The following is a 26,866-nucleotide window of genomic DNA, read 5'->3' on the forward strand; positions in this document are numbered from 1 at the left end:
TCCGAGTAAAATTAAAATACGAAAGATGATAATTATTCCACATGGATATAATGAGAAATGTCTGCATGTGGATTTCGTTTTGTGATCATTTTTTACTGGGTCGAATACTCTGTGGAGTTGAAAGAATAAGAACATCTATGGGAATTTTTACTGAATTTAAATTCATCATTGCAAATACAAGTTAAACATTATAAAAAGTCTGAAGATGCGTTGAAGGATACATTTTCTAATATTCGTCATCTTCAGCCTAAAGGAATGGAATGGTGAGTTTGTAAAAACAATTATTGCATGCCAAGATAAAAAATGGTTATTCATGTCAGCTTATTTTAATGAAGGTTTTAAAAATTGAATGAAATCCAATTATAATAAACAAAACTGCAATAGTCAATACGAAAAGACGGTATCTTTTTGATTTGGGCCCTGATAAATTGCTTAATATTAGGGCCGGAAGTTTATTATCAACTATCTTGTAAGTCTTGGAGCCGCCGTACATAATAGACTAATTCTCATTGCAGTGAAGGAAAACTACATTAGTTAGAAGGCAATTTCAATCGTCCTAACTTAATCGTCACTTTTATACATTTTTATGCCGAAAATGTCTGCCAATAGAAAGTCTGTAAAGTGCAAGGGCTCTTAAATTTTAAATTGCAGGAGGAGGACTAAATACGACATGAATCTTTTCATGTTTGAAAGTGTTAAACTAAATATTAAATAGATGTCTCCCAAAGAATCTGCAAACATTTAGGTTTTCGGAACTAGGCAAAAATGACAGAATATTAGTTTTATTCAAAAAGTGAATCTATCCTATTTTTCTTAAAACTCGCGTTTTTTATCTTTTCAAAAATGCTCATAATGCAGCTAATAAAATCTCACATACTTTTTCAATCTTCCGATTGATTGATATCCTCTTAAGACCCAAGCATGAACCAAATAGCAAAATAGTGTTTAAAAGGATTTTGAGAACTTCTGATAAAGCCAAGCTATCTGAATTGATGTGCTAAAGCAAAGAAGTTTTCCTATATACATAATAAGTTGATCGAATTGATTGATTCGACAATCTGGACACTAACAAATGCCTTTGTGGGTTTCAACATGGAGATTCCCAAAAGCATTATGCTCTTTCCGGGAACAAACCCGTGCAAGAACAAAAATATCAATAACAAACAGTTTCTGTTAATATATAAACTTAAATCAACTTAAACTTAGTAGATGTTTACGATACCCCTTATACTTTTTATTTTCAAACATAAAAATCAAAATCGAAAATCATTTTCCAGACAACAATAAAAAATAAGTTAATAAAATTACCCTTTTAACCATTTAGGTATCTACAGCTTATATTTGTGACAAGAAGATGCCGCATGTATAGCAACTCACTACACAAAATGCGGACAACGTGTACTTATGCATCGGAACCGTCAAAACTCTTCGCTTCGAACTAGGTAAGCGGGTTGGTTGGGGGCCTTGGTCGCATTTGCTCGCATTTTCATAGACGAAAATCTCTTGGGAGACAAAAAACACTGATTGCTATGCAGTTGCCGTTGCCGTTGCCATTGCCGTCGTCGTCACCATCACTGCCACTACCGTCGTCACTGACAACTTGTGCGCATGAATACCAACCACCACCTAACCACCCACTAAACCTAGTATAGTATATGAAACATAGAGAAGCATCATCCTTGTTCCATTCACCGCTCTGCCACTGCCACCCCTCGGTTAGTGTCCATTCAACCCTTCGCATACGTAGAATAGCAAAGGCATCCCTGCAAGGGCAGTAGTTGTCATTTTGCCGCGAATTCGTTTGGGGTTGTTCCACACGCGTTTGTTTTCGATAAAGTCCTTCTAAAACCGGTTAAATAGAGAATAAACATTCGTGAATTCAGTTTAGTGAAACACCACAATTTGTGCAACTCTTTGGGTAAATTTTCAAATAACCAAATAGTTTTTATTTCTGTTTCTATTTTTTTGTTTTAAACTAATTCCGACTGAGTGCTCGCGGAGCCGCAGAGTCCGCAACGATTTTCAAATTTTGTTTTGGTCGAGAACCACATTCTGTTGGTGATGGTGGTATAGTATTAGTATCAGTGTGGCCCAAACAAATAACAAAAAAAAAAAAAAGTAAAGGGGTAGTGAGAAAGTAAAGTGATTTATCGATCCATGGGGTTATTCTGCGGAACTTCCAAGCCCCCACGAACCAACTGGAGCAACAAACAACATAATTATTAATTTAATTTTCGTAATTCATTTTTATGTTGCTACTCGACGGAACAAAACGATACAGGGAATTATATTCATCATCCCCCACTTCAGAGACTTGCAGGGATTCTGCGCTAAAAAGGAATTTCTAAAGTCCTCGCGACTTGATATGACAGTGCTAGCGGGATAGTTTAAAATATTCTTGTATGTTTTTTTTTTATTTTGTTTTGTGTATATTTTGTATCCCTTGTGTGCTTTATTAAAATATTATACAACAAGGCAAGAGTGGCTAGGAAAGAGTTTTGCTTCTGTCCATTTCCACCTACAAAAGAAAAAGGGTGTAAATCCGTTTCGACCCCCAACTCCAGCTTCAAAACCCAAACCCAACCCCCCAAGGACTTTGGCAATGGCTTCTGTCAGTTGAGTAATGTGTGAGTGTGTTTTGGAAAATTTACATCGATGTCACATAATGGCTTCGTAAGTTGTCGGTAGACATACAGAATTAGAGGTAAACTAAACACTTGGAAAGGCTCTGGCGCTGTTGTTGCCCTTAGTCATGTCTGTGAGATCAATAACCTTATGCCATGTGACTATAATCCTTGAATAGAATAAAAAAATAAAAGAGAAACCAAGAGAGAGGGAGAGAAAGAGAGAGATAAACAAAAAAAAACAAAAAAAATAGTGCGGCTGGTATGTTTACTTTTTGGTTTTGTTACATTTTTGATGTCAACGATAACGTCATCATTATATTTGTATGAAATGATGTTTTTTGTTTGTATTTAACGGTGAGTAAACAGGAAACAGAATTGGGTTAAGTCTAAGAAGCTGTTTAGAGATTTTTGTTGATAGATAACTTTCTCCAGTGAGTAGTAGAGTGGTGTTTTGTATTCATGGATAAATCGATTTTTTTAAATATTGAAGTTGTAAGCTCCATAATGTAGAGAGGTCATTTTTGCAACAATTAAACCATCTGGAACCTTAAACCCTCATTGCAATTTTAAATTTTTAATTGATAGTTGACATCAATCATACCTAATTTTTTAGATGAACCAGTTTTGGATTGAAAGCGTACTTAAAGCAGCATGTGTTTAATTTTTTGGGCGCCAAAAGTGAAATTAGTTCTCTCAATAAATTCAACGATTTTAATTTAACATAGAGAGCTGAAAATTGGTACAGAGCATTGAAACATCGATTTTAGTAAAATGTCAAAAGTCCCCAAAAATCACATTTTTGCAACAAAAGTTATTCAAGAAAATGTCAAAAATGCTAGTTGTTCAACTCTAAAAAGAGGAGAAGTTATCCAAGTTATATTGACATTTGACTTAGCTAAAAAAAAGTTGACCTAACTTCTTTTTGTAGATCACATTAAAGCCAATGAATTGAAAATATTTAAAAAAGTGCATTTTTTATAATAAACGTGCATTAATAGTAATTTGAAAATCTCATGGTCTATAAAATAAATTTAAAATATTTTTGTTTTTTGTCCAAATTGAAAAAAAATTGTTTGTTATTTTATAGGTAGCTCTGAGAAATTAAAAATGAATTATTGATATTATGTAGAAAAGCTCATAATCTACACATGCTTAAAATTTTTTTTGATAACATCGACTATTGACGAAAATAGGCAAAACGCGATATTTTTGACTTATACCACTCTTTTAAGCGCACTACCTTTCAAACGATAAATGTTACTATGGCAAATCTTAAGTTGTTTTGTTTAAAACATTAGACGCTTTAAAGTGAGTTAAAAATGTATCTAAAAAAAACTCATATTTTACGAGCTAAGCACAAAACATCGCAATTTTCGAGTTTGACCAAATTCAAAAAAAAATTTAATGATAACTTTAACAAAAACAAAAAAAAAATACAAGAAGAATAATAAAGGAGCAAATAATCTACAAATTTTTCAAATACAACTTTTCGATAAGACTCACCGTTTATGATCTGTACCAATTTTCAGCCCTATGCGAATTATTTCTGGGTTTGCACTTTTTTAAGGTCTATTTTTTCAGGACTATATCTAGAATCTTAAAGTGAACAAATTCATACTTTGAGTGTCAACTTGCTAAAATCAAAAAAGCAAGACTGGGTCGCATTTACTAGCTCTTGTAGCTCTAATTGCTTATTATGTTAGTAAGGTTAACAAAAAGTAAGTAACGACACGGTATACCGTCGTCATATTTTTCATTGAGCAAGTTAAAAAAAATTAAATTTAAAATAATTTTTTATTTTAATCGCCAACATTTCAATCAAAACCGTTAAGAGTCGGTTTTCGAGAAAATTTATTTTACCCCAAAATGTCGAATGTCGTACCTTTTCTAAACGAGTTAGTAAATTTTATTTAATTTAAATCCGCCCATCCGATGAATGCACAAGTCGACACATTATGGTTTGACGAATATCGTTTATTTTGACATCTGCATCATTGAAGTATTTTTTAAATACGACCGTGATCCGTGATATATGTAATATTTAGCCACAATAGTAGGGAAACGAACGAAAAAAAAAACATTTGTATCCAGATCATGAAATAGACTATGGTCATTAAGACCTTTACTGTCTAGGATTAACACCGGGAACTTCTTCTATCCCACAGTGAGAAAATACTCCATTGAAAGAAGTAAATTCATTAAATTGCACTTAAGGGAATAATTATATGGGCTCAGTCGGGATTCGAACTCGACATCCTTCACATGAAAACAACGCCTAGACGCGCAGCTCCACGTTGCCAATGTGTGAGAGTGCGTCTAATTTGTACATTTATAATATTAATAACTAAAACATACATAATTTTTCTTTGCATATTTCTAGGAAAATTGACAAGTTGATGTCTACTTTTAGTATTTCGAAAATTTGAATTTGAGACAAAAAATGAATAACGACAGTTAACGGCTGAACATTTTTAGAGTTTTTCGATTTTGAATATTATTGGCATTATTTTGGTGTAAGGACAATTTGAATGGAAAAAATAAAATCACTGCAAAGATAGCCGGGCGATAAGGATGTGGCCAGGATTTGATCGGTGTAGTTCGCGCGGAACCGATATTAATCCAAATCAAAATACAAGTACCAGCCAACAAGAAACACTGCCAGTTGAAGTGGAACATATTTCAACGATAGCCGGTTCTTTTGTTTCTATTGGAACTCTTTCACAGGTTTGTTTTATTAATATGAAAATGATGGATGTGATATTTTTATAATGTTTTTTTTTTTCTTTTTTTTTATTCAGTGCGGAAATGATGGAGTTTACGATACAGACCATACAGATCTCAATTCGGAATTCGACGAAGCAGAATTACGAAGAGAACTTTTACGAGACGTAAGTGAATTAAATACAAAACAAAGTTTTGACTTTTTATTAATACTATTCTTTTTTTTATCTTTAGAAATGGAAGCTTCTCTTTGATATGGTAAGTTTTTTAAATGTTTAAAAAAATAAAACAAAAAATAAAAAAAAGTAAATTGCATCGGCCGGGAATCGAACCCGGGCCGCCCGCGTGGCAGGCGAGCATTCTACCACTGAACCACCGATGCTTGTGTTTTAAGATGGTTCATAAGCTCTTGATGAAAAGAATTGAACAAAAAAAATGTAATAATCAAGTATTTTTAAATCAAAGGAATGACGGATGCAATTATTTAGGTCTGCTTATACGAACTATTAGTAATTTTATAATTAGAAAATGATTAAATTGTTTTTTGAGTATCACTAACCTGAGCAAAATTTTAAAGGAAAACATTATACATAGAGTCGTTATATTTGGTACGATGAGGTAACTATAAGTCCTTGTAAAAAAAAACAAAAATATTAAATTAATGTTGAAATTAACCACAGTTAAATGGTATCTTAAGAAGAGGAGGGTAAGATTTAAAAAATGCATGGTTAAAATTTATTTATTAAAGTATGAAGTAAAAAAAAAAATTAAAAAAGAATATTTTTTTTTTGTCTTTAACTCAAATACTGAAGTACCTAATCAAAAATATTTTATATACCAGCGATGAGTTTTAAGATAGGTATCGCATTTAGAAAAAAAACATCAACATGATTTTTGTAACTAATAGCTTTAAAATCGAAAGAGTCGTAGGTAATTTTTGTTATTTTTGTCTTTTTAAGTTTTATCAATATGGAAAATATGTTGTTCAAATTTAGTCATTACACACAGGGTCATAGCCATTGACACTGTTTAAGACTGGAGTTTATCCTATTCAAATAACATTGGATAAACGATAAACCCCAGTCTAAGAGAAACTGGGATCTAAAAATGACTATGAATTTACCCCAATACTTCAAGATAATTTTCAAAGTTGGATCCTATGAGTCCTTACATAAATCTTGAATACTAGAGCGTCTAAAATGCAAGGCTTGCTCTTATAGTAAAAGTTGCTTAGAATTTTAAAGCTTTTTTCTAGAAAAAAAAATGCAATTTTTAATTTAATTTTATCATTAATTTTAAAAGATGGAAAATTAATTATTTGTATAGCTAAGATTTTTTGTATCGTTTTTTTTTTTTTAAATTCTAGGTATAAAAAAATTTGCAAAAATTAAAGAATTGGTATATGCCATTTTGAAGAAATTATTAATCTACATTCAACATTAAAACAAATTTTTAAGAAAATTAATTTATCCATTTTGAAAAATTTTGGTTTTTAAACCAATGTTCGCCAGTCTAAATTAACATTTTATCATTGCGTTATTAACCTAAATTTTTTGATCATTATTGTGAATTAATTTTTACTTGCGATATAGGTACTATAGGGCAAGTTTAGGATTCGTAAAAAAAATCGAACTCGAGATAACAATTTTACATGACATTACGATGATGGAGAATGCCAAAAAAGTGGGTCCGGCAATTCTGTCTGTCTGTCTGTCTGTCTGTCTGTCTGTCTGTGTGTCTGTCTCTATCTGGAGCTGCAGCCTAAACGAGTGAGGTGATTTTCTTCAAACTTGGTAGTTAGCAGTTTTTGGTGATTCCCTAGAGGGGAAATTGAAATTTTTTTTTTATGACCAAAACTAACGGTACTTGCCATATAACGGAAATAGAAAAGTTAATTTTTTTCAAAAACGGCTCTAACGATTTTGATTTAAATTTTTGTGTGTAGTACTACACATAAGAGCCAACTTTGGAAATAAAAAAATATTTTTTGTACCGTTATTAACGGTACGGTTTTTTTCGTTTCTGAATATCTCGTACAACATTAACCCGATTTAAATGAAAATTTTGATACAAACGTGTGTAAGTAAAGATAATATTAAGAATTTAGAAAATTTTAAAAAAACGCATTTTTGGATTTTTAAAAAATATTTCAAAATTTTTTTTTGAAAAATCAATTTTTTGAAAACGGATCAATGAAAAATTTTGAAATTTAGTTTTTATGTGTAAATTAATTATTTCTTCAAAATGGCATACCAACTTTTTTTTTGAAAAATGTTAAAAAATTTTTATACATAAAAAATTATTTTTTTAAAAAACGGCTCCTACAATTTTCGAAAATTTTTTTCTAAAAATACCTTTTTATACAAGAAATAAAATGGCATATTTGTTTTTTTTTTTTAAGATAATTTAAAATGGAGTTTAATTAATTATAAAAACAGATTTAATTTTTTTATACTACTTATGAAATTTCTTCAAAATATGAAATTTTAAATTTCTTGAATAAAAAGCTTTAACATTATAGTTACTTTAAGCATAAGAGCAAGTACGTGCGACCCCAGTCGTGCAATTTATTTATTATTCTGTTAACGACTTAACTTCTAACTATAGTTAGCTATTAACCAATTGTAAATTATTATCTTTCGTCATTCTATTCTTTCGTTAAAATTTCGTTATTCTTTTGTTAAGCTCTGCCGTGGCTATCACGGCACAATAAAGTTGAGTTCAAGCCAATAAGGGTCGTATAAAAAGCGTGTTTGATTTTTTTAAAAGAGAAGACTAAGAAACTTTAATATAAAAACCTATAAAAAACTACAATCCACTTTAAACGAATTTACAACCAAAATTGATATTTTTGAGAATTTGTCCAAGTTTTTAAATTAAAATTCTTAGAACACTTTTTTACAAAATTTTCTTTAAAAAAGTTTAAATCGTAGGTAAGTTAGAAATTAAGGAAACGTTTCTAAATCGTTTGAGCCGTTTCTGAGGAAAACAACTTTTTCATTTTGGTCATAAAAATAATCAATTTCCCCTCTAGGGAATCTACCAAAACTGTATTAAGGGTGTTTCACTTAAAAAAATCGGTTAAATTGAAAAAAAAAAAAAAAAAAATCGATTAGATTTTTAAGTCTAAAGTTAATGGAACATCATCAGTGGTGAGCAAAAGTGGTCAAATATTTTTCCTTTAATAAAAAAAATGTAATCCCAAAGTCATAACTGTTGAATTTTTGTTTTTCAAAATGCCTTTACAATTGCTTAAAAATGTTAACAGATTCTTAGTCAGAAGAAGAAGAACGAAATTTTATTTAACTTGATATAAAATGGTACAATTTACCAAAAACCTACATAACAAACATTTCTCGCAAGGTCGAAATCATATAATTAAAAAACGGTTCTTTCACAATACCTACATAGATATCTTTTTTTTTAAGTACATAATATAAAGTAATTTAATATTCATTTAAATTATTTAAAAATAGCAAATACCAGTTCTCATTATTTTTTTTTTTTCAGTTTGATCCCGAAGGATTTGGTGAAATTCCCGTTGATGATTTCGTAGCAGCACTAAAATCACCCGAATTTTTATCACAAGTGCCTATGAATAAACGTGAGCTTTTGTATGAGAGAGCGGTTAAAGTAAAAGTACCTAATGGCCCTGGTTACGTCACTTTTCAGGATTTTGTCAATGTGGTAAGTGAAAATAAAAAAAATTACAAAAATATAAAAATGTAATTTAAGATGAATTTTCTTTCTCGGAGTGTGAAATTTATCACAGGTCACAGGACCTGTCATGTACATAAATAACCTTACACCACACCTGAATTCTAAAAAGGAAAAAATCGATTTTGTTAAGTACACTTTTGGGAACGATTTACCATCCGCTTATGGTGATGACAATATTGTCCTCTTCAATTTTACACTCTCTATGAAGACATCTCTCTTATCAGAAATAATTATTGCTCCTTTGACCGAAAAGAAGGATCTTTTTGCTTTAGAATTGCATTTTGTTCTTCAAAAACTAATCTGGAAATACCAATACGGTTTTTTGGGGTTTCCAATTTCTAACGACAACATATCACATCCACATGTTTACGATTATATTGGAATTTCCTTCCGATCACAATAAACATACCAATTCATTCTATGGTAAGGTACAAATTCTACAGGTGTGCAATATAGATACAGTAAAGTAATAGTAGAGAGGTCCTGTTGTTTTATTAAAGTCAACGAATTTCGTGTTGCACGCCTTAATAACAAACATGTGTGTCAATTTTTAAGGACACTTTACCTATTGTGATGAACCTGGAGTGATGTATTTTCCCACAATCTATCGTTTTTAGTGGACATTGTACCGCGTTTGGTATAGTTTCGTTTAATTTTGTCAAAAATGACAGAAACAAGTTAAACATTTTTATAGTCTTTTCTCATGTCAATACATGTCCTCGGTACGTGAAGAAAACAAAACAAAAAAATCACTTGCCACCTAGCTAGTAGGAATTTTTCTTAACAATCAGAGATTTTTCAGAAGCAATTCTTCAAAAAAAAAAAACATAACAAATAGGTAATGGAGACGAAAGGATTTTCTTCACGTCTTGTTATTCATCTTCTCAAAAAGAATCATTATTTGTTGGCTATTGGGAAAGTCATGAAAATTTAGGTATCACAACACAAGCAAAAATACCTGCTGGATGAACTATAAGACTTGAAATGAATTAAGTGAAGGTTATTGAAAATTCACAGGCTCATTAACGCTACCAGGATTTCGTGGGAAATTTTGAGGTTTTTTCTTCTTTTTTTTTTTTGATAATCTGATAATTCAGGTTCAGAGCACGTTGTTTTTTTATTCATTGATTGTTGTTATGGATATGTCTACTTTTAAATCTTTTAACTCTAAAAACCGTAAAAATATGAATAGGTACATAAAAAAATACATACATCTAGGTTAAGGTACCTATAAGTATGTTATTACGAAAATTTTATGCAATTAAGCTGTAATAATCTGAGTTTAAGATGATTCAAGGAAACTGAACTTGAAAAAAAAACATAAAGGTAGCTGTAATGTTAAAGCCTTTTATAAAAAAAAATTACTGAAAAATGTATTCGATTTTTTTGAGGCATTACTGGCTGAATACAATGGTGTAGCTGTGGCTGTAATTTGTAGTACTGTCAAAATTTTACTGAGGGAAAACCCTACAAAAGTTGGCGGCAGCTGAGCAAAAAATTTAGAAAATATTAAAATTTTTTAATAAAATCCTAAAAACACAATTTTAAAATGATTTGACCACCAAAACAAAGTGCATATATCATTTGGTTTCTTGGATATAAGAAACAGTTTTTAAAAGAATCAAATTGAAGTGAGAATTGAGAAAAAAAAAGTAGGTAAGGTAAAAATTCAGAAATAAACGTTTTTTAGCAGGTACTGTTACGGGATTTATTTGCAAAATTTTAATCAAGATCTTATGAGTCGTTTTTTAAAAAATAAAATTTTTCTATTTTTGGTAAATTGTAGGTACCGTTAGTTTTGGTTCTTAAAACAAAATTTAATTTCCCCTCTAGGGAATCCTTAAAAACTGTTAACTACCAAATTTAAAGAAAGTCCCTTCAGCAGTTTAGCTTGTATCTCGATGTAGGTATACAGACCAGACTTAGTGGTGAGACCCAATTTTTTTTTACGAATCCCCAAAACCTGTCTTATATGTAAGTAGTATGGGTGTTTTCATAAACGTCGGAAATCTGCGTCTGTCCAATCGTCTTTCTGCTTTGCTGCATTAATGAACACACCAATTCTGCAGAAAGTTTGCAGGCCTGCGTTGGTACAATTTTCAGCAGTCACTGAGTGTTCATAAACGTCAGAAAAAAAAAATTTTAAAAAATTACCACAGAATGAGTTTTGTTTAAGCAAAAAAATATTTCTTTTTCAGTCCCCGAAAATATTGTTTTTAATAACACGAAAAATTTGTAAACCGTGTTACATTAGGGTGGCTAAAAAAAAAAATATTTTCTTCTAAAAAAAAATAATAAAAACACCGAGTAGTTCACATTTAAAACAAATTATCTATGGAAAAAATATTTTTAATTAGGGTGTTCAAGAAAGTGTTTTTATGCGTTTGAAAAAAAAAAATGATTTTTAGTGCACAGAAAGTTTGTTAAGTGCGTTTTTGCTATAGAAATATTAAATTCATGCGGAATTAATTAAATTGAATTTGGTTGAATTCCAAGCGTAAATGTTAAATATACCATTTTTCTGAGCCCCCTTATTTCTGAGCTACCCCAATTTTACATTATATTTCATAAACCATGTTTTACAAACTTTCTCTGCAGTGAAAAATAATTTTTTTTGTAATTAATTAAAAAAAAAAAATTTGAACCACCCTAATGGAAATTTTTTTTTACTTCGATAATTTGGTCAAAACAATATCCACGTTGATTTTTTTGGAATTCTTCAAGCAACTGTGGAAGATAACATTTTTTAGAGCCACCCTAATACGAAAAAAAATTAATACAAACTCATTATCTCAAAAAACACGATTTAGAAATTTTCTGTGTCATTAAAATTTAAATTTTTCGAAAAATGCAAAAAGAAACATTTTTTGCACCACCCTAACATATTAATATGCTTGCTTTTCATTTTTTTTAACAATATTTACATTTATTAACAAAAAAAAATCGAATCAAGAGTCAAATAAATTTCTTCTTGAGTTCTGCAGCAATAAAATTTTGGCTGCGCAATCTGCCCGATGTTGACGACATACTGACGTTTATGAACAGCAGAACTGCAGTTGGACTAAGTTAGTCCGATCGCAGATCTGACTTTATGAACACGACTAACGCAGGCCTAAGTTAGGCAGACGTTTATGAAAACACCCTATCTTAATGCTCGCAAGTATAAATGATAACAGACAATCTTATATAAAGGGTGCTTTTATAAGACTTTACGTTAAGAGCTGACAAACCAAGTCAAAAACTTTATTAAGATCTGCAAATATCTGTGTTGAATAGTGTTTCGTTTCTAAAATTATGCTAAAAAAGTGATGGCTTATCACTATAATAATTATAATTATAGTGATGGCTTGTAATTTTTAAAAAAATATTTTCAAAACGAACAAGTACTCCTCTGTTTAGAACTGTAAAAAAATCTGAAATTGTCCGAAAAATGACTGAGTAAAAAATCGTTGAAATGTGAAAACATTGAAAAACGGTTTTTAACAATAACTTGAAATTTTGAGGGTCTATGAAAAATTTCAAGTGCCGAAATATAATGTACTCTACTCAGTAATACCTACAACCTCTGCTAGGTCACTTCCAAAGTAATTAACATGATGTTTATTTTGTAACACAGTGTTATTAAAGTAGTTGGGGTCAAAATTCTGCCGCGGTCAAAAACCTTTTTTCAAAATTCTGCTTTTCATAATTCTGTTTAAGGAATTTCTGCGCCCGCTTTTTAACATTTTCCAAAACCTTTTAATTTTTTGCAGAATTTTGAAAAATCATCTTCTCTCAAAATGATCTGCTTAATATATTACGTACTTACTTTCCCTATTAATATTTTTAATATTAATTTTTTTGATAAATCAACAAATTTTAAAATATTGAGAAAAGGTTTTTAATGTTAAATATCTTCAAATGATTAAAAATGTATTAATTTATGAAATAAAAATAAATATTCAAAAAATCAAATAAAAAATTGAAACACAACATCGTTTTTAATTATTAGTTTTCAAAGTCATATAGATGCGAGTTGCAAAAACGTTTTAAATGGGTCGAATTAAATATCTTTAATTCAATCTGGCGAGCATGAGTGAAGTCCTTGAATCACATAGTTTTATATATTAGCAATACTATCTCCTGCCTTGAAATTTCAAACACTCGTACATACATGCTCGTATTTCTAGGAATATGAATGTTTTTATCGCTCTGAAATAAATTAGATTACTTAATTCCGTTATAAAAATACTTTTACCACTAGCAATTTATTCCGGAATGTTTTAAAAAGAAATTGTATAACTATTCTGATGAAATGCTATAGTGTTTAACTGAGCCTTATAAAATTGGCCTCTAATCAATTAGCGCCAAGGTAAAAGTCCTAAACAAATCGAACATAATTTGATAGCTAACTCAACCAGAGGGTTTGTCAGTTTATTTGGAATATTTCGATATGTGATTAAATGTAATTGTTAAATTAATTTTGAAATTCGCCAAAATCAAATATGCATACAAATTGCATTAACATAATATTGTAAAAAAAATTAAAAATCCTAAAAGCTGATGTTAAATATTAGAAATTTATTTTTTACTTTCCACTATTACACGTTTACCTCTATGCGGTGCTGTAAATTCATTTGCATATTTACATTTAGACAATATTTTGTTTTTTTTGGTTTACCAATTTCTGTTCTGATGCGTAATCGACAAAAAAAAATTACAATTTCCTAAAATTAACAAAATAACAATAATTCAATGAACGTAATGCAAAATAATTTAATTCATTACTCATCATCATCATAATGGTTGATGATGATGATGATGATGATGGGCAGAAACCCAATACACAGGGGGCAGGAGACACGGTTTTAATTCAAAGGACCGTTTTTGACTATAATTTAAAAAACAAAAAAAAAACACCTTATATAAGGGTGATGCAAATTTGAAAAGGTAGATAGGTATATTTTGTAAATTTTCTGTTTTATTTATGGAAATTTTGGACAAGCAAATAAGTGAATAGAAAATCAAATCATCAAAATAAATTTTGAAATTCATGGCTGGTGTTCTCGGTGCCACACATTTTTCTAACGACTTTACTGCAGAAACAAAAAAAAAAAATATACAAAATCAACGCTTTTAGTGTTTATCCTTCTGCAGAAAAAGGATATATAATAACGGCCATTTGTGTGCAGGATACATATACTCATTCAGCAAAACACACTCTCTTAGTTGTTGTTTGAATTTATTTATCCTAGCGGAAGGAACGTTCGATAGCAAACAATTTCGTTAATTGATTTGAGTTTGGTTTGGTTGTTTTTTTTTGTATTGTTTTGTTTCATTTCTATTTATTTTATAATTTTTTCCCCCGTGCCGTCTGTCTAGTTGTGTGTCTTTGTTCTACAGTCGGTTTCACTATGATGGTAATACAATTTCTGAAAGTAATATCAGCCACCTGCTACTGTGATTTTTTTATATTTTTTTTTCTTCAAAAAAATGAAAAAAAAAAAAAAAAATCAGACATTGTGCACCCACATGAGTATAACTACTAATCCATGAAATGGTTTTTGAGTGGGGAAAAAATAAAGAAAAAAAAAAAAAAAATACACAAGAGACTAGCTACGTATTTTCTATGTGCAATCGTGGCAATGCATGAATCGATTGCGTTCATTTTAGTCAGTAAACAATGCTGCAATTTGTGAGATTACTTTTTGATTGTATCTATAAAGGTTTCCACACGCAAGGATCAAATAGAATAGTACCTACACATATAGGTACACATTATATAGATAAAATTTATTGATATATGAAAATTGAAAATATAGTGTTCTACATTTAAGTAAATTCATATTCATTTATTCATAAAATATGCAGATTAGAGAGGAAATATATTGATTGATATTTGATTGAGAACTTTTCTAAATGAAATACCTATCTAAATGAAACAAAGAATGTAGGTTTGATGAAAACGCATAAAATCTAGAGAAGAGAAAAAGCTTTTACAATTGTTTGATAAAATGTTATATTAATTAGAATTGTTATGAGTTTTGAATATTTACTCTTTGCATGGGTTACTTTTTATAAAAAAGTTAAACTTTAAGCTTATTAAAAAGATATTCCAGAAGAGAAAATAAATTATTTTCGGGCTGCTTCAATCACTATTTTGATGACGAGATACCAAAGCAAAAACTATTCATCAAAACGATGTGAAGCTATATTTTTTTTGTAGGAATAATTTCAAAATGTAAGCATAATTCACTATTCAATGTATGGACAAACTTAAATAAAGGGAGCGGGTCAAAATTCTAATTTCAAAATTCTGATTTTCAAAATTCTAGTTTTTAAAGAAAATTTTGTTTTTTTTCTATCATGTCTTTCAAAATTCTGTTTTTTAAAATTCTGCTTTTCAAAATTCTGCCAGCATATATTTGAACAAAAAAATTCTGCTTTTTTTTCATAATTGCTAAGGAAAAATACACCTCACTATCGTAATTCAACATTAGTACTTTAATAAAGCTTTTTTTTCTGTCGCATATATTTTTTAATGCATAAACTGAGTTTCTTTCAACTAACCTCTATGTATATAACAATTAGAAATGAAATGATGTTGTATGATACAAAATATTCCTTTCTTCAATTTTTTGAATATTTATCTTTATTTGATAAATTAATAAATTTTTAATTATTTTTCGAAAATATTTAATATTAAAAACCTTTCCTTAGATCCAATTTATTTACTCTCCATTATATTTAAAATCTATTAAATATTAGAAAACTGTAAAATCGCAAACAATTTTTAAAATTTCTTTTTTTTTTAATTTAATGGAGTGTGAATAAATTGGGCCTTAATATTTTTAAATTTATTTTTTTATCAAACAAAAAATTAATATGGGTTGGGGTCAAAATTCTGCCGGGGTCAAAATTCTTTTGTCAAAATTCTGCTTTCAAAATTCTGCTTTACAAAATTCTGCTTTCAAAATTCTGCTTTTCAAAATTCTGTTTTTCAAAATTCTGCTTTTCATAATTCTGTTTTTCAAAATTCTGATTGTGTAAAATCATCTTCTTGAAAAATTATCTACTTTTTTGATTACTTACCTACATAATTTGTCATTCTTTGAATGCATATTAACTTTTGTTTTATAAATGAATAAAAGAAAATATTAAGAAAAGGTTTTTAATACTAAACATTTCCGAAAATAATTCAAAATTTTTTAATTTATCAAATAAAGATGAATATTCAAAAATTTTTATAAGAAAAGGAATATATCAAGCTATGAAAATCAACATTAAAAAAATGTTTTTTCTGTATTATCGGGTCAAAAACATCACAACTAAGAAATGTGAATAGCAAAAATTTATTTTTCAAAATAATAAATAGCAAAACTAATGTGTTTTTCTCATGTTACATGTAAATAACATGCACTGCCTATGACCACCAAAAAAAAGTCGGAGAACTGAGAAAATAACTTTTAATGAAACTATAATGTATGCTTCTTCTTCTAAGCAAAAAAACAAAACACTTTCCGCATTAACATTTTTTATATCTTTTTTTCGGGTTGGGGTCAAAATTCTGCCGGGGTCAAAATTCTTTTGTCAAAATTCTGCTTTACAAAATTCTGCTTTCAAAATTCTGCTTTTCAAAATTCTGTTTTTCAAAATTGTGTTTTTCAAAATTCTGCTTTTCATAATTCTGTTTTTCAAAATTCTGCAAAAAATTAAAAAAGGGTTTGGAAAATGTTAAAAAGCGCGCGCTTTTTAACATTTTCCAAACCCTTTTTTAATTTTTTGCTAATATAGTTGAATAAATTTGAAAATATTAAGAAAAGGTTTTTAATACTAAACATTTCCGAAAATAATTCAAATTTTTTATTTGTCAAATAAAGATGAATATTCAAAAATTTGAATAAGAAAAGGAATATCTTGTATCAAACAACATCTGTTTCAATAAGTTATAGATTTTATTTGCAAGAAAGTCAGTCTTTGCATTTTAAAAAATATTTGCGACACTTACTCAAAAAAAATTTAGGAAAGTACCAATGTTGAATTACATTAATGAGGTGTATTTTTCTTTAGTCAGCGCATATGCCATAAAAAAAAGCAGAATTGGCAGAATTTTGAAAAGCAGAATTTTAAAAAGCAGAATTTTGAAAAGCAGAATAGAAAAAAAGCAGAATTTTGAAAAGCAGAATTTTCGTTAAAAAAGCAGAATTTTGAAAAGCAGAATTTTGAAGCCAAAATTTTGACCCGATCCCCTTTTTTTCAAAATTATGACCATATATAAAAAAAATTTTTTTTTGTAAATTTTGTGAATTTCAGTCCCTTTCTCGATAAAAAAAAAATTAAAGTTATGATATTTGACTAACTTTTTGTAATAATCCAGTAACTAGGCATTATTATCTTTAAATTAAGCCATCGTAACCTAAAAAATTGTTTAATTTAATATTTTTTACGAATTTTTAAAAAAATGTTACATGAGAGTAACGCTGGGTCCGAAAGTGTTAAGTTATATATTTTATTTGAAAGAAAGTCAGTCTACGCATTTTAAAAAATATTTGCGACACTTAAACAAAAAAAATTAGGAAAGTAACAATATTGAATTACATTAATGAGGTGTATTTTTCTTTAGTCAGCGCATATGCTATAAAAAAAAAACGGAATTGGCAGAATTTTTTTGTTCAAGTATAATGCTAGCAGAATTTTGAAAAGCAGAATTTTAAAAAGCAGAATTTTGAAAAGCAGAATAGAAAAAAAGCAGAATTTTTAAAAAACAGAATTTTCTTTAAAAAAGCAGAATTTTGAAAAGCAGAATTTTGAAGGCAGAATTTTGACCCGATCCCAATTAATATGCATAAGGAAATGAAAAATAAGTAAGTAATAAAATAATGGGTGAAGAAGATTTTACAGAATTCTTCAAAAATTAAAAAAGGGCTTGGAAAATGTGCGGAATTTTGTATGAAAAGCTGAATTTTGAAAGCAGAATTTTGTAAAGTAGAATTTTGACAAAAGAATTTTGATCCCGACAGAAATAAATACGTCATGTATCCACATAGGGAGTGTGGTGTCTCTTCCGAAATAAATTTGATGTAAAAAAAAAAAATTGTGTTCTATAGGAGTTAGAATCCCATATAAAAGGAGACAAACAAGGAAAAACAAAAATAATATCGATAAAAACAAATTAAAGATTCCATTCAAAACCTAGAAACCCTCATGAAAAGATAAAGAAAACAATTGAATTGGATATATAAATACAAAAAATTAACATAAATTTTATTCGAGTGTACCCAAACTTGTCTGTTTTTGAATCAAACCGAATAAATAAATAAACAAACAAAAAAATTGCCCGAAAACATCTCACTTCATTGTCGCAAAATCAACAAATTTATATCCAAAAAACCCAAAAAAATCCAGTGCCACTGATAGACTACTTACAGATTGGATAGGAGATGAGTTTGTCAAAGTTATTAAGTGCCTGCCGCCACTGCCGCATGTGATTTGCTTAAAATCCTCGCTCGATGTTGTTGTTTGCTAAATAAAAATAACAATCACCGTGTAAACACAGAGTAAACATCTCATTTAGCCCCAGCTAAACAATTTTGAGCTGTTTTCTCTCAGGTAAATTGTACCCAAGTCGTTTTTTGGATGACTACTACGACAACAACGACGATATGATGTTGATGCTTTAGCTTCTTCTTCTCATGTTCATATCAGCTGGCGCCTCTCGTCTTTCATTCATGTTTAGACGACATAGACCAAAAAAGAAAAAAGGTAAGATAATGTTCCTGCTTTTTTTTTCTTTTGGAATTTTGCAAGAGAAAATATATAGGCAGTAAGGCGCGTGCTGGTTAAAACAAACACAAAGTGAAAGCACCCCCTTAAGCACCTGGTAAAACATAGACTAAACACAAATAAACGAGGGTTCGAGTTAGTAGCTTAAAGGTAGAAACAAAATAATCTACTCTCGAGGACGAAACACCTGTCTTTGTGTTGTGTCCTCTAGCCGTTGCTATATTCACGTGAGTTTCAGTATGGAATTGGAGTCTAGGAATAGGCTGATTTCCGTTTCCTTATATTGCAGTCGTTTCTTATCAATGAGTTCATCTTTGCAATCGATATTTCTATTTTGTTGTTTCAAAGCGTGTTTATCGTCTATATCGTTGTTTATTTATTGGTCTTATTTTCGACTCGGTTTTCTAAGGATAGATAATAAATTTGGATAACAAAACTTACTTCTAAGCATGCTAATAGTAGTTGCATATTTACACGTAACACAGCAATCATCATCATTCGATAACTAGGCAAACATTGGTGGTCTTTCCATAGACAAAAGTTTTTTTTTTGTCATTTTAAGCTTGCGTGTTGATTGTCTATTTTGGACAGTTGATTAGAAAAAAAAACAAGAGCTAACGGAGTGTAAAAATAGTGTGTGAAATAGTAATATTCTTAAGGTTATTGTTAATCGATAACATAATTTTCTTAACAACCTAATTTGCTGATTCAAAATAATTAGCTCAATATATTCGTATCAATATTATTTTACTGTGGTTTCGTTATTATATGTATAACGCCTGGGGATAAGATTTTTAAACCTTTTTAATTAAAGATGTCCAAACCTAAAATTAACTGGCCAAAAACTACCCATACCCATAGGATTCATAAAATATTGGATCATAGGCAAAATATCATCATTACCACTTGGAGAATTGTCAGAAGAAAGCCAAGAGTGCAAAAATAATAACTCAATTCAAAAGTTTAAATGTCTACAATAAATACAGATATCAAAATTCGTGAACAGTTTCAAGGATTCGGCAAGAATAAAGACCTATTTAAGATGCTAAGAAACTAAATAAGATTAGAAAAAAACGGCACTCTTAAGAAATGATGAGTTTACTACCGATACATATCCTCGGTAATAATATATTTATATAAACTTTTAGAACACTTAATTTTTACCACTCTTTGACATGTGATCTTTTACTGATAATCTTTTTTATTGAAATCTTGTAGCTATATCAAAAATGAAAAAAAAAATCTTAAAAAAATAAAAACTCCAACTGTTTTTGAAGTGAAAACTTCTTTAGTTTCGTAGTGATTTGAAACAAGATGAAACGAAAAAGCGACACGAAAAATCAATTGATCATAACTTTTTTGTTTTAATAGATAGATAAATGAAATTTATACAGTAGATAGGTAATTATGATTTATGATTGTGCAAAATTTCAATTAATTTTATATTCAAAATTCTGGGATAACGGTGAAAAGATGTTTTTTTTTTCTAAACAAGTTACATATATCTTTTGATCAAGAGCACATAACAAATTTATTTAACTTTAGTACGCATGCTTATAATATTACCTTTCATTTAATATATCACACATAACGGTACGTGCTCTACAAGCTATATAATCTTTAATTGAAAAACTTGAAAAATACCTCACAACACCTGTGAAGATTTGTTGCCGATGACCAGCCAGCAGTAGATTAAGTACCGTAATCTCAGGTTGGCTTTAAAAAATTCTTACTTGGTAGAAATATGATTGAAGCGTCATATGAAAGGTGAAATTATAATGATATAAAATGTATTATAGGTTGTCTTTTAAAAAATGGATTTAATGGCGTTAGAAGAGAAAAGAGATTGATTGTTTTGCTTTTTTTATGAAAACTAATTGGGTTAAAAAAATTCTATCTCTTTTTGTAGATGTTGTATAGACATGGTCGATATAAATATTTTGAGCTGAAACAATAAGCTTTCAGATGGTATAAAATTTATTGTAGGTTGTCATATAAAAAAAGTGATGGAATAAAAAAAAAAGTTATATTTTGTCGATTTTTTTAAAATGATTTTTAAGGTTTCACTTCAACCACGTAAATTAATTTTTCAAACTCATCGCTTTCATAGGCTCAAATTTATTTCAAGATAAAAAAAATCATGGTGATATTTCCATTTGTTTGGAAGATACGATTTTTGCAAATAATAATGTCAAAACAGGTCAATTTGCAATTCGTTATCGTTATCTTTTGATAACATTTATTCACCGTATAAAATATTGCCTATTATTTTTAAAAGGTCCAACAATTAACCCTTGTGACTTTAACACAAAATAGTAAAGCCACAAATTGAAGGGAACAGCCAAAAACTATAGTAGTTTTCCTAAATTAGAAAAAAATCTATCCTAGAAAAAAATCTACCATACCAAAATTTATATGTCCATTTTGCTAACCAACCAAAATGTTTCACAAAATTGTAATTTTTCTCTGTATTGGTTAAAGATCATTTAAAAAAAAATCCTCAAGCACATGTTAAAAACTCTATTTCTTAACCATTCCTTTATTGATTGGTATCAGTTTCAAAAAAAAAAAAAAAAAATTATATAAAAAAAACAAATATTCAAGTGAATTAATTTAACCATCACATCGATTATATCTCAAAACGTATTACATATCAAGTGCAATGTAATTGTGAAAGCAATTATAAACCAAACAAAGAAACAACTGTGGCGACAAACTGTGAAGAATAAAAAATAAAAACTTAACGATAACTACACTCATACACAAATAACGTTCAAGTATTTCTACAATTCTTGCCTTCGATCGATCCAAACTGACCAAACACACCATATGGCCACCAATATGGTCAGCAAAAGGCGCCCATCATTGCTTGGTTTTTGGTCTGAGCAAAGTGGCCAACGAACGTCCACCGCATACCACGACTGCTTTCTTGGCCATATAAGGACACTATCAGCAGCCGCGTTGCCGCCCAATCCCTGCCATCCATTCCATACATACATATGATGATGCTACTTCTTTTTCTATATGTTGCCAGTTGATTCTACGCAACTGTTGAGTTTTTGTTTACTCCTCCTGCCAGAAGGTACACTATACACCACTCGCTTGGCGGCACAGGTTTGGTTTCCTATAAAAAGTGACATCTCTCCCCTATATGCCGCATGCATAATATGCAATTGAATGATTACTGAATTTGTAACAAAAGATCGCACGTGACAAATCCATAAATGGAAGGTTGCTGCTACCGTCCCACAGATCGCTGATCCTTCATAAGCGATATCAGAGTTTTGCCAGTTGTCTGACATCGTATAGCGCGCGGCGGCGGCGCGGCCGGTTGATGGAACGCGCGCCTCCTTGCTATTTATGCACCGCACGAAAAACCTATCCATCGATCAGATCTGCGATCGCCGATCACCATCGATCGTCGTACATCTGTTCGGCATTAATGATTTTTACAAATACAAGCCTCGTCCAATGATTGACCATCAAAAAAGTGTAAGCTGCTATAGCAGTGCAGGGGGGCGGAGAGGTCGTGCATTAAAAAAAAACCCATCGATGATGGAAAAACTTGCCAAAGTACCCTTGGAATCCGGCTGCTGCGAACATCATTGCCATTGAGTGTTGACCATCCATCCATCGACCATCCGCCATCCAATGCACCGGAGGAGGACAGTTTCCCCGAAGTTATGTGCCAAACAACGGCCTCCGCAGTCCCGGACAGATAATTAAATTCCCGCATTTTTAAGAACGTCACCAGAATGAATATCTCTCATGTGTCCTTTCATAAATAATAAATATACGCGCACTCGGATCGCAAAGCGAGTGTCGGCACTCGCCAAACCTCACCAGAGCGCAGCGCGCTCGGTTTCTCCCCAACATGATGTCCCCAACATATACCTACACCCGCCATTAGAGGTACAGAGAGATGCTCGCAAAGAACTGGTTAATTGAATAAACTTTACGTCACATTCTGAAGAACGCGATTCTTGTGCGTTTATTTTTTTGTACCTCCTCGGTACAAAACAGAACTTTATTCTTGCGCATGATGATGATCTCAATGATAACAAAACCAGATCATGTCTCGCACTTACAACCGTGCTTTCATTCCGTGCCACCTGAGCAAAGATTCCTGTGCGCTTGCGCTCGGATAAACGATCGAGTCCCTAAAAGGAATGTGGGCGCTGCTACTATATGCTACTTCTGTTTGCTTACATGATGCATCTATCTATCCATCCAGCTAACAACTGCTGATGTTGGCTCCTGCTGAACACACACTGCACCAGTCGCACAATAATTCACTCATTAATTAGAGGTTTTTCATTCATGAAATGCCAGTGAATTGTTGCTAATGTGCCTGCGCGTGCGCAATATCTCGTCAAATGTCAACGAATGGCACGTCTGTCGCTCGTGGATATTGACGAGGTTGTTTTTTGTTTGTGCTTCTGTTTTCATATTTGCTTTAAGTTTATTTTATATAAATATTTACAGACGGACGTGCCAGGATCAACAGGGAAGAACAAATGGACAGACGTGCGTTTGTTTTTTATTTTTTTCTTAATATTTTTACAATTTTTCATTCACCGTCAAGTAGTCTCTTTGACTGTCAAACCCATCTATGGTCAAGACTTGTTCTGCAACTGATGTTTGTATTTATTTAGATGAAGAATCTTATTGAATTTATCAAAAAAAAAGTATCATGAAGTAGTTGAAGAACTTTAAAATGTTCTTGTCAATTCACAAAATGTGGAAATCTTACGTGCCCTTTAAAGTGAAATAAAGTCGTATGCATGCCGTTACGAGATGGAACTTATCATTTTATGCAAGATCTTTTTTATATCTAACCCGGATTGCTTTCAATTTTATATCAAATATAAAAGAAATACAAAAAAATATTAAATATTTAATTTCTAAGTTCTTACCTCAGCTCTTTTGTTTGCATACAAAAATCCTTATTATTCAACAGTTTCTTGATTTTTACCTGTTCACTGTTCAAAATTGACAAAATTTATTACAAAACTTTAAATTATGTTCTTAATTAATAATATTTCTTCAACCTTTTATACCTGTGAACTCAAATATTTACCTGATAAATTCGAGACAAACATTCAAACAAAGCTCCCTCTCCTCTTAAATTAATTGATATTAATGTGACATTGCAAAAAAAAAAAAAACATCACATTAAAATCATTCACCCCTTCTCAGAATGTCCGTCGGTCAATTGGTCGTTCACTCTCGCATAATGCAGGTGACATTCGTTCAATTCGCAAATGTTGTTCAATCCGATTTTTATACGTCATACATACGTTACTTGTTTTACACACTGACCGCGATCGACTTTTCAGATTGTATCCGCTCTTGCCATCAATTTTAATGTACCTTCCCCGATGTACACTTGATGTGCGCACACTAATGAAGATTTAATTGATTTGGTTAACCCATCAATAATCCAGAGGCTCTGGTCGACTATAAGGTGGCCCTCGTGCATACCAGACACAAAATAAAAACACATCTCCCTCTGACTGACCACCACCGTAGAAAGGGTATGATCTCGATTGCAGAATTTATATTTCGATTGAATTGATTAATTGAACAGGTGTTCGATGACGATGTCCCAATGCACATTGAAAAGATAATACTCATCGTTCGTATATATAAATTTGGACAAGAACAGAGAATTGAACAGAACAGAGAATTGAACTGAACACATATTCAACTGTTGGGACATCAGGACGCGATTTACATTTTTAATGTGGTTTCAGATGCGCATATCCTGCTTGATGCTGTATAGTAGATGGGAAGAAATCCAATTTGCTGGACCACAAATGACCATATAAAAGAGGCAAATGACACTCAATCAAAGAATAGAGGTAGAACATGGAGAAAAATCAACATTGCAATTGGGCACATAATTCTCCATTGTGTCTGTGTGTATGCATGCGTTTATGATAGAAGTCCAGAAAAGAGTCCGTATATAGTATAACTTTGTTCCAAAAGATCAACCAAAAATGTCCTCAATATGTGTGTGTCCATTTGCAGGAGACGACATTGAATTTGGTTTCAAAGAGAAAATAATCCGTAGGCAACCACATCAAAAATGCCATCATATCTCTTTGCTGGATGATGAGAAGGACATTCAGTGAGGTTTTTTTTTCTTTCTTCTTTTGTCTTGATTCCAATTGAATCTGTATATCTTTATAAACTCCCAGCATCTTCTCTCTTATTTGGATTTTGGCTTTGTCAATCCATTCAAAGGATAATTTTTGGCCATCAGGACATAGAGAGTAGGTAAGTAAACCTGCATTTTCAAAGAGTATAAGTTTAATATATATATATATTTTTGCTGCATGTCGTTATAGGTTCATTTTGTCCTCAATAATACAGTTATTTTCTATTTCTTATTGTGTGCCATGATGAGAACATAAAGACTACGATTGTTTACTAGATATGCCATTTTCGGATTATTGTCCTACTCTGATGAGGAAAATAGTTTTAGGATAAAAGAAAAAGGATATCCTCACTAAAAAATATCTATCACATATAAACCTTTCTAGTTTTATCGTATTTGGCTTATATTTTGGTGTTGTTAAAAGTATATATTGTGCGCATTGTAGCAACACTGATTGTGTGTCCAGTCCACAAAATGCAATTATGTTGGTAATGCGCTTTGCGGATTTCCGGAAGGACGAACATGAGCAACGTGGAAAAAAAATGCACTCTTCTATGCAGTTTTCCCATACTATTGTAGTTTTATTTTTTAATCCTAAAAATTGACTTGATTTATAGAAAAAAAAATTATTATCTACCGATGCAAAATATAAAATTTTATTAAATTTCATTTCATTCCAAAAATTTTAAATTGATTAGATAGTTTTGCAAAATTTGATGATGAACGATTTGTTCTTTTGTGGATTTAGTGAATGTATAGAACTTTTTAATTTGATTGTGGAGATAGATGCAATGATGCCTCTCATGTGGAAAATTGATATTCCGTGATGGAGCAAATATTATTATTATTATTATTATATACATAGTACTTCGTACATGAATGTACGAACTACTGACACTTATCAGCGCGGCAACTGAGGCCATTTGGCTGAGACAACACCAGACAACGACAAAGAGAAGGACAGATAGACACAAAGAAAGAACATATAACATAGAACTACGTGGCACAGAGGAGGAGACATAGTTGAAAATTGTCTCATATTATCGCACAGGTGGCTTCAGTTAAGCTGGCGATTTAGAAAAAACTTCTGAGCCGACCGTTGGGCTCGAACCCACGATGTCTGGCTCTGAAGTCATCTACTTATTCCTCTGTGCCATGGCCACCTGCGGGAGCAAATATAGATTTTGAATTTTTAGTAAAAAAAAAATAAAAAATAGGAAATCCTTAGAGGGCTGACTCAAAATAATACAGTAAAATTCCTTTTTTTGATTAAAATTTTTGCTTGTTCCAAATACAACTTTACCACTGAAACTGACTTAATACTTCCTCTATTAAAAGAAAGAAGATATTTTAAAATTAATTTAGGAAAAAGAAAATAACATCGAATACACTTCTGACAAAAATATGTTAAAAAATACCAAAATTGCGGTATATTTTCAATAGGCTGTTTCCTGAAGAAAAATAGTTTTTCTTTATTTTTCTCAATTTTGCATCAGTGACATGGAAATTTTGAACAAAAAATTTAGCTTCTATTTTGCATCAGTGACACAAGTAATGCAAAAAATCTCAAAAAATCATCATTCGTCCTTTCTCCTTTAAAGAGCGATATCCCAGCGAAAATATCTCGTATCGATTTTATCTTTAAACAAAAGATATTGAAACTGTACAAAAAAGCTTCCGGTCCAGTTGGAGGTTAAGTCTAACAAATTGTTTTGAAGTCCGTACCTACACCAAAAAAATAAATTAAAAAAATTGTTTTGAAAATAGTTTAAGAATGATGATGAAGTTCAGATCCAAAAACTAAACAATTATTATACTTAGCAGTTTTTTTTGTATTTCCTGGTACAACCAAAAAGTTTAATCATAATTTTTG

The 26,866-nt window shown here is 30.6% G+C and overlaps 1 protein-coding gene and 1 non-coding gene across 2 annotated transcripts in view; one reads left to right on the forward strand and one right to left on the reverse strand.

Moving 5' to 3' along the window:
* The first annotated feature begins 5,113 nt into the window (after positions 1-5,113).
* LOC129908805 (protein rhomboid) overlaps positions 5,114-26,866 on the forward strand; it is a 90,968-nt gene continuing 69,215 nt past the window's right edge. Inside the window, exons 1-4 of the mRNA XM_055985571.1 lie at positions 5,114-5,351; positions 5,426-5,515; positions 5,583-5,606; positions 8,859-9,035. Of these exons, the coding sequence (XP_055841546.1) occupies positions 5,199-5,351; positions 5,426-5,515; positions 5,583-5,606; positions 8,859-9,035 (444 nt within the window). The 5' untranslated portion in view covers positions 5,114-5,198. The remainder of the gene's footprint in view (positions 5,352-5,425; positions 5,516-5,582; positions 5,607-8,858; positions 9,036-26,866) is intronic.
* Trnag-gcc (transfer RNA glycine (anticodon GCC)) lies at positions 5,660-5,730 on the reverse strand. The gene has a single exon. It is a non-coding gene; the product is annotated as a tRNA-Gly (tRNA).

Source organism: Episyrphus balteatus, chromosome 2, assembly GCF_945859705.1.
Source record: "Episyrphus balteatus chromosome 2, idEpiBalt1.1, whole genome shotgun sequence".
Classification (NCBI taxonomy): Eukaryota; Metazoa; Arthropoda; class Insecta; order Diptera; family Syrphidae; genus Episyrphus; species Episyrphus balteatus.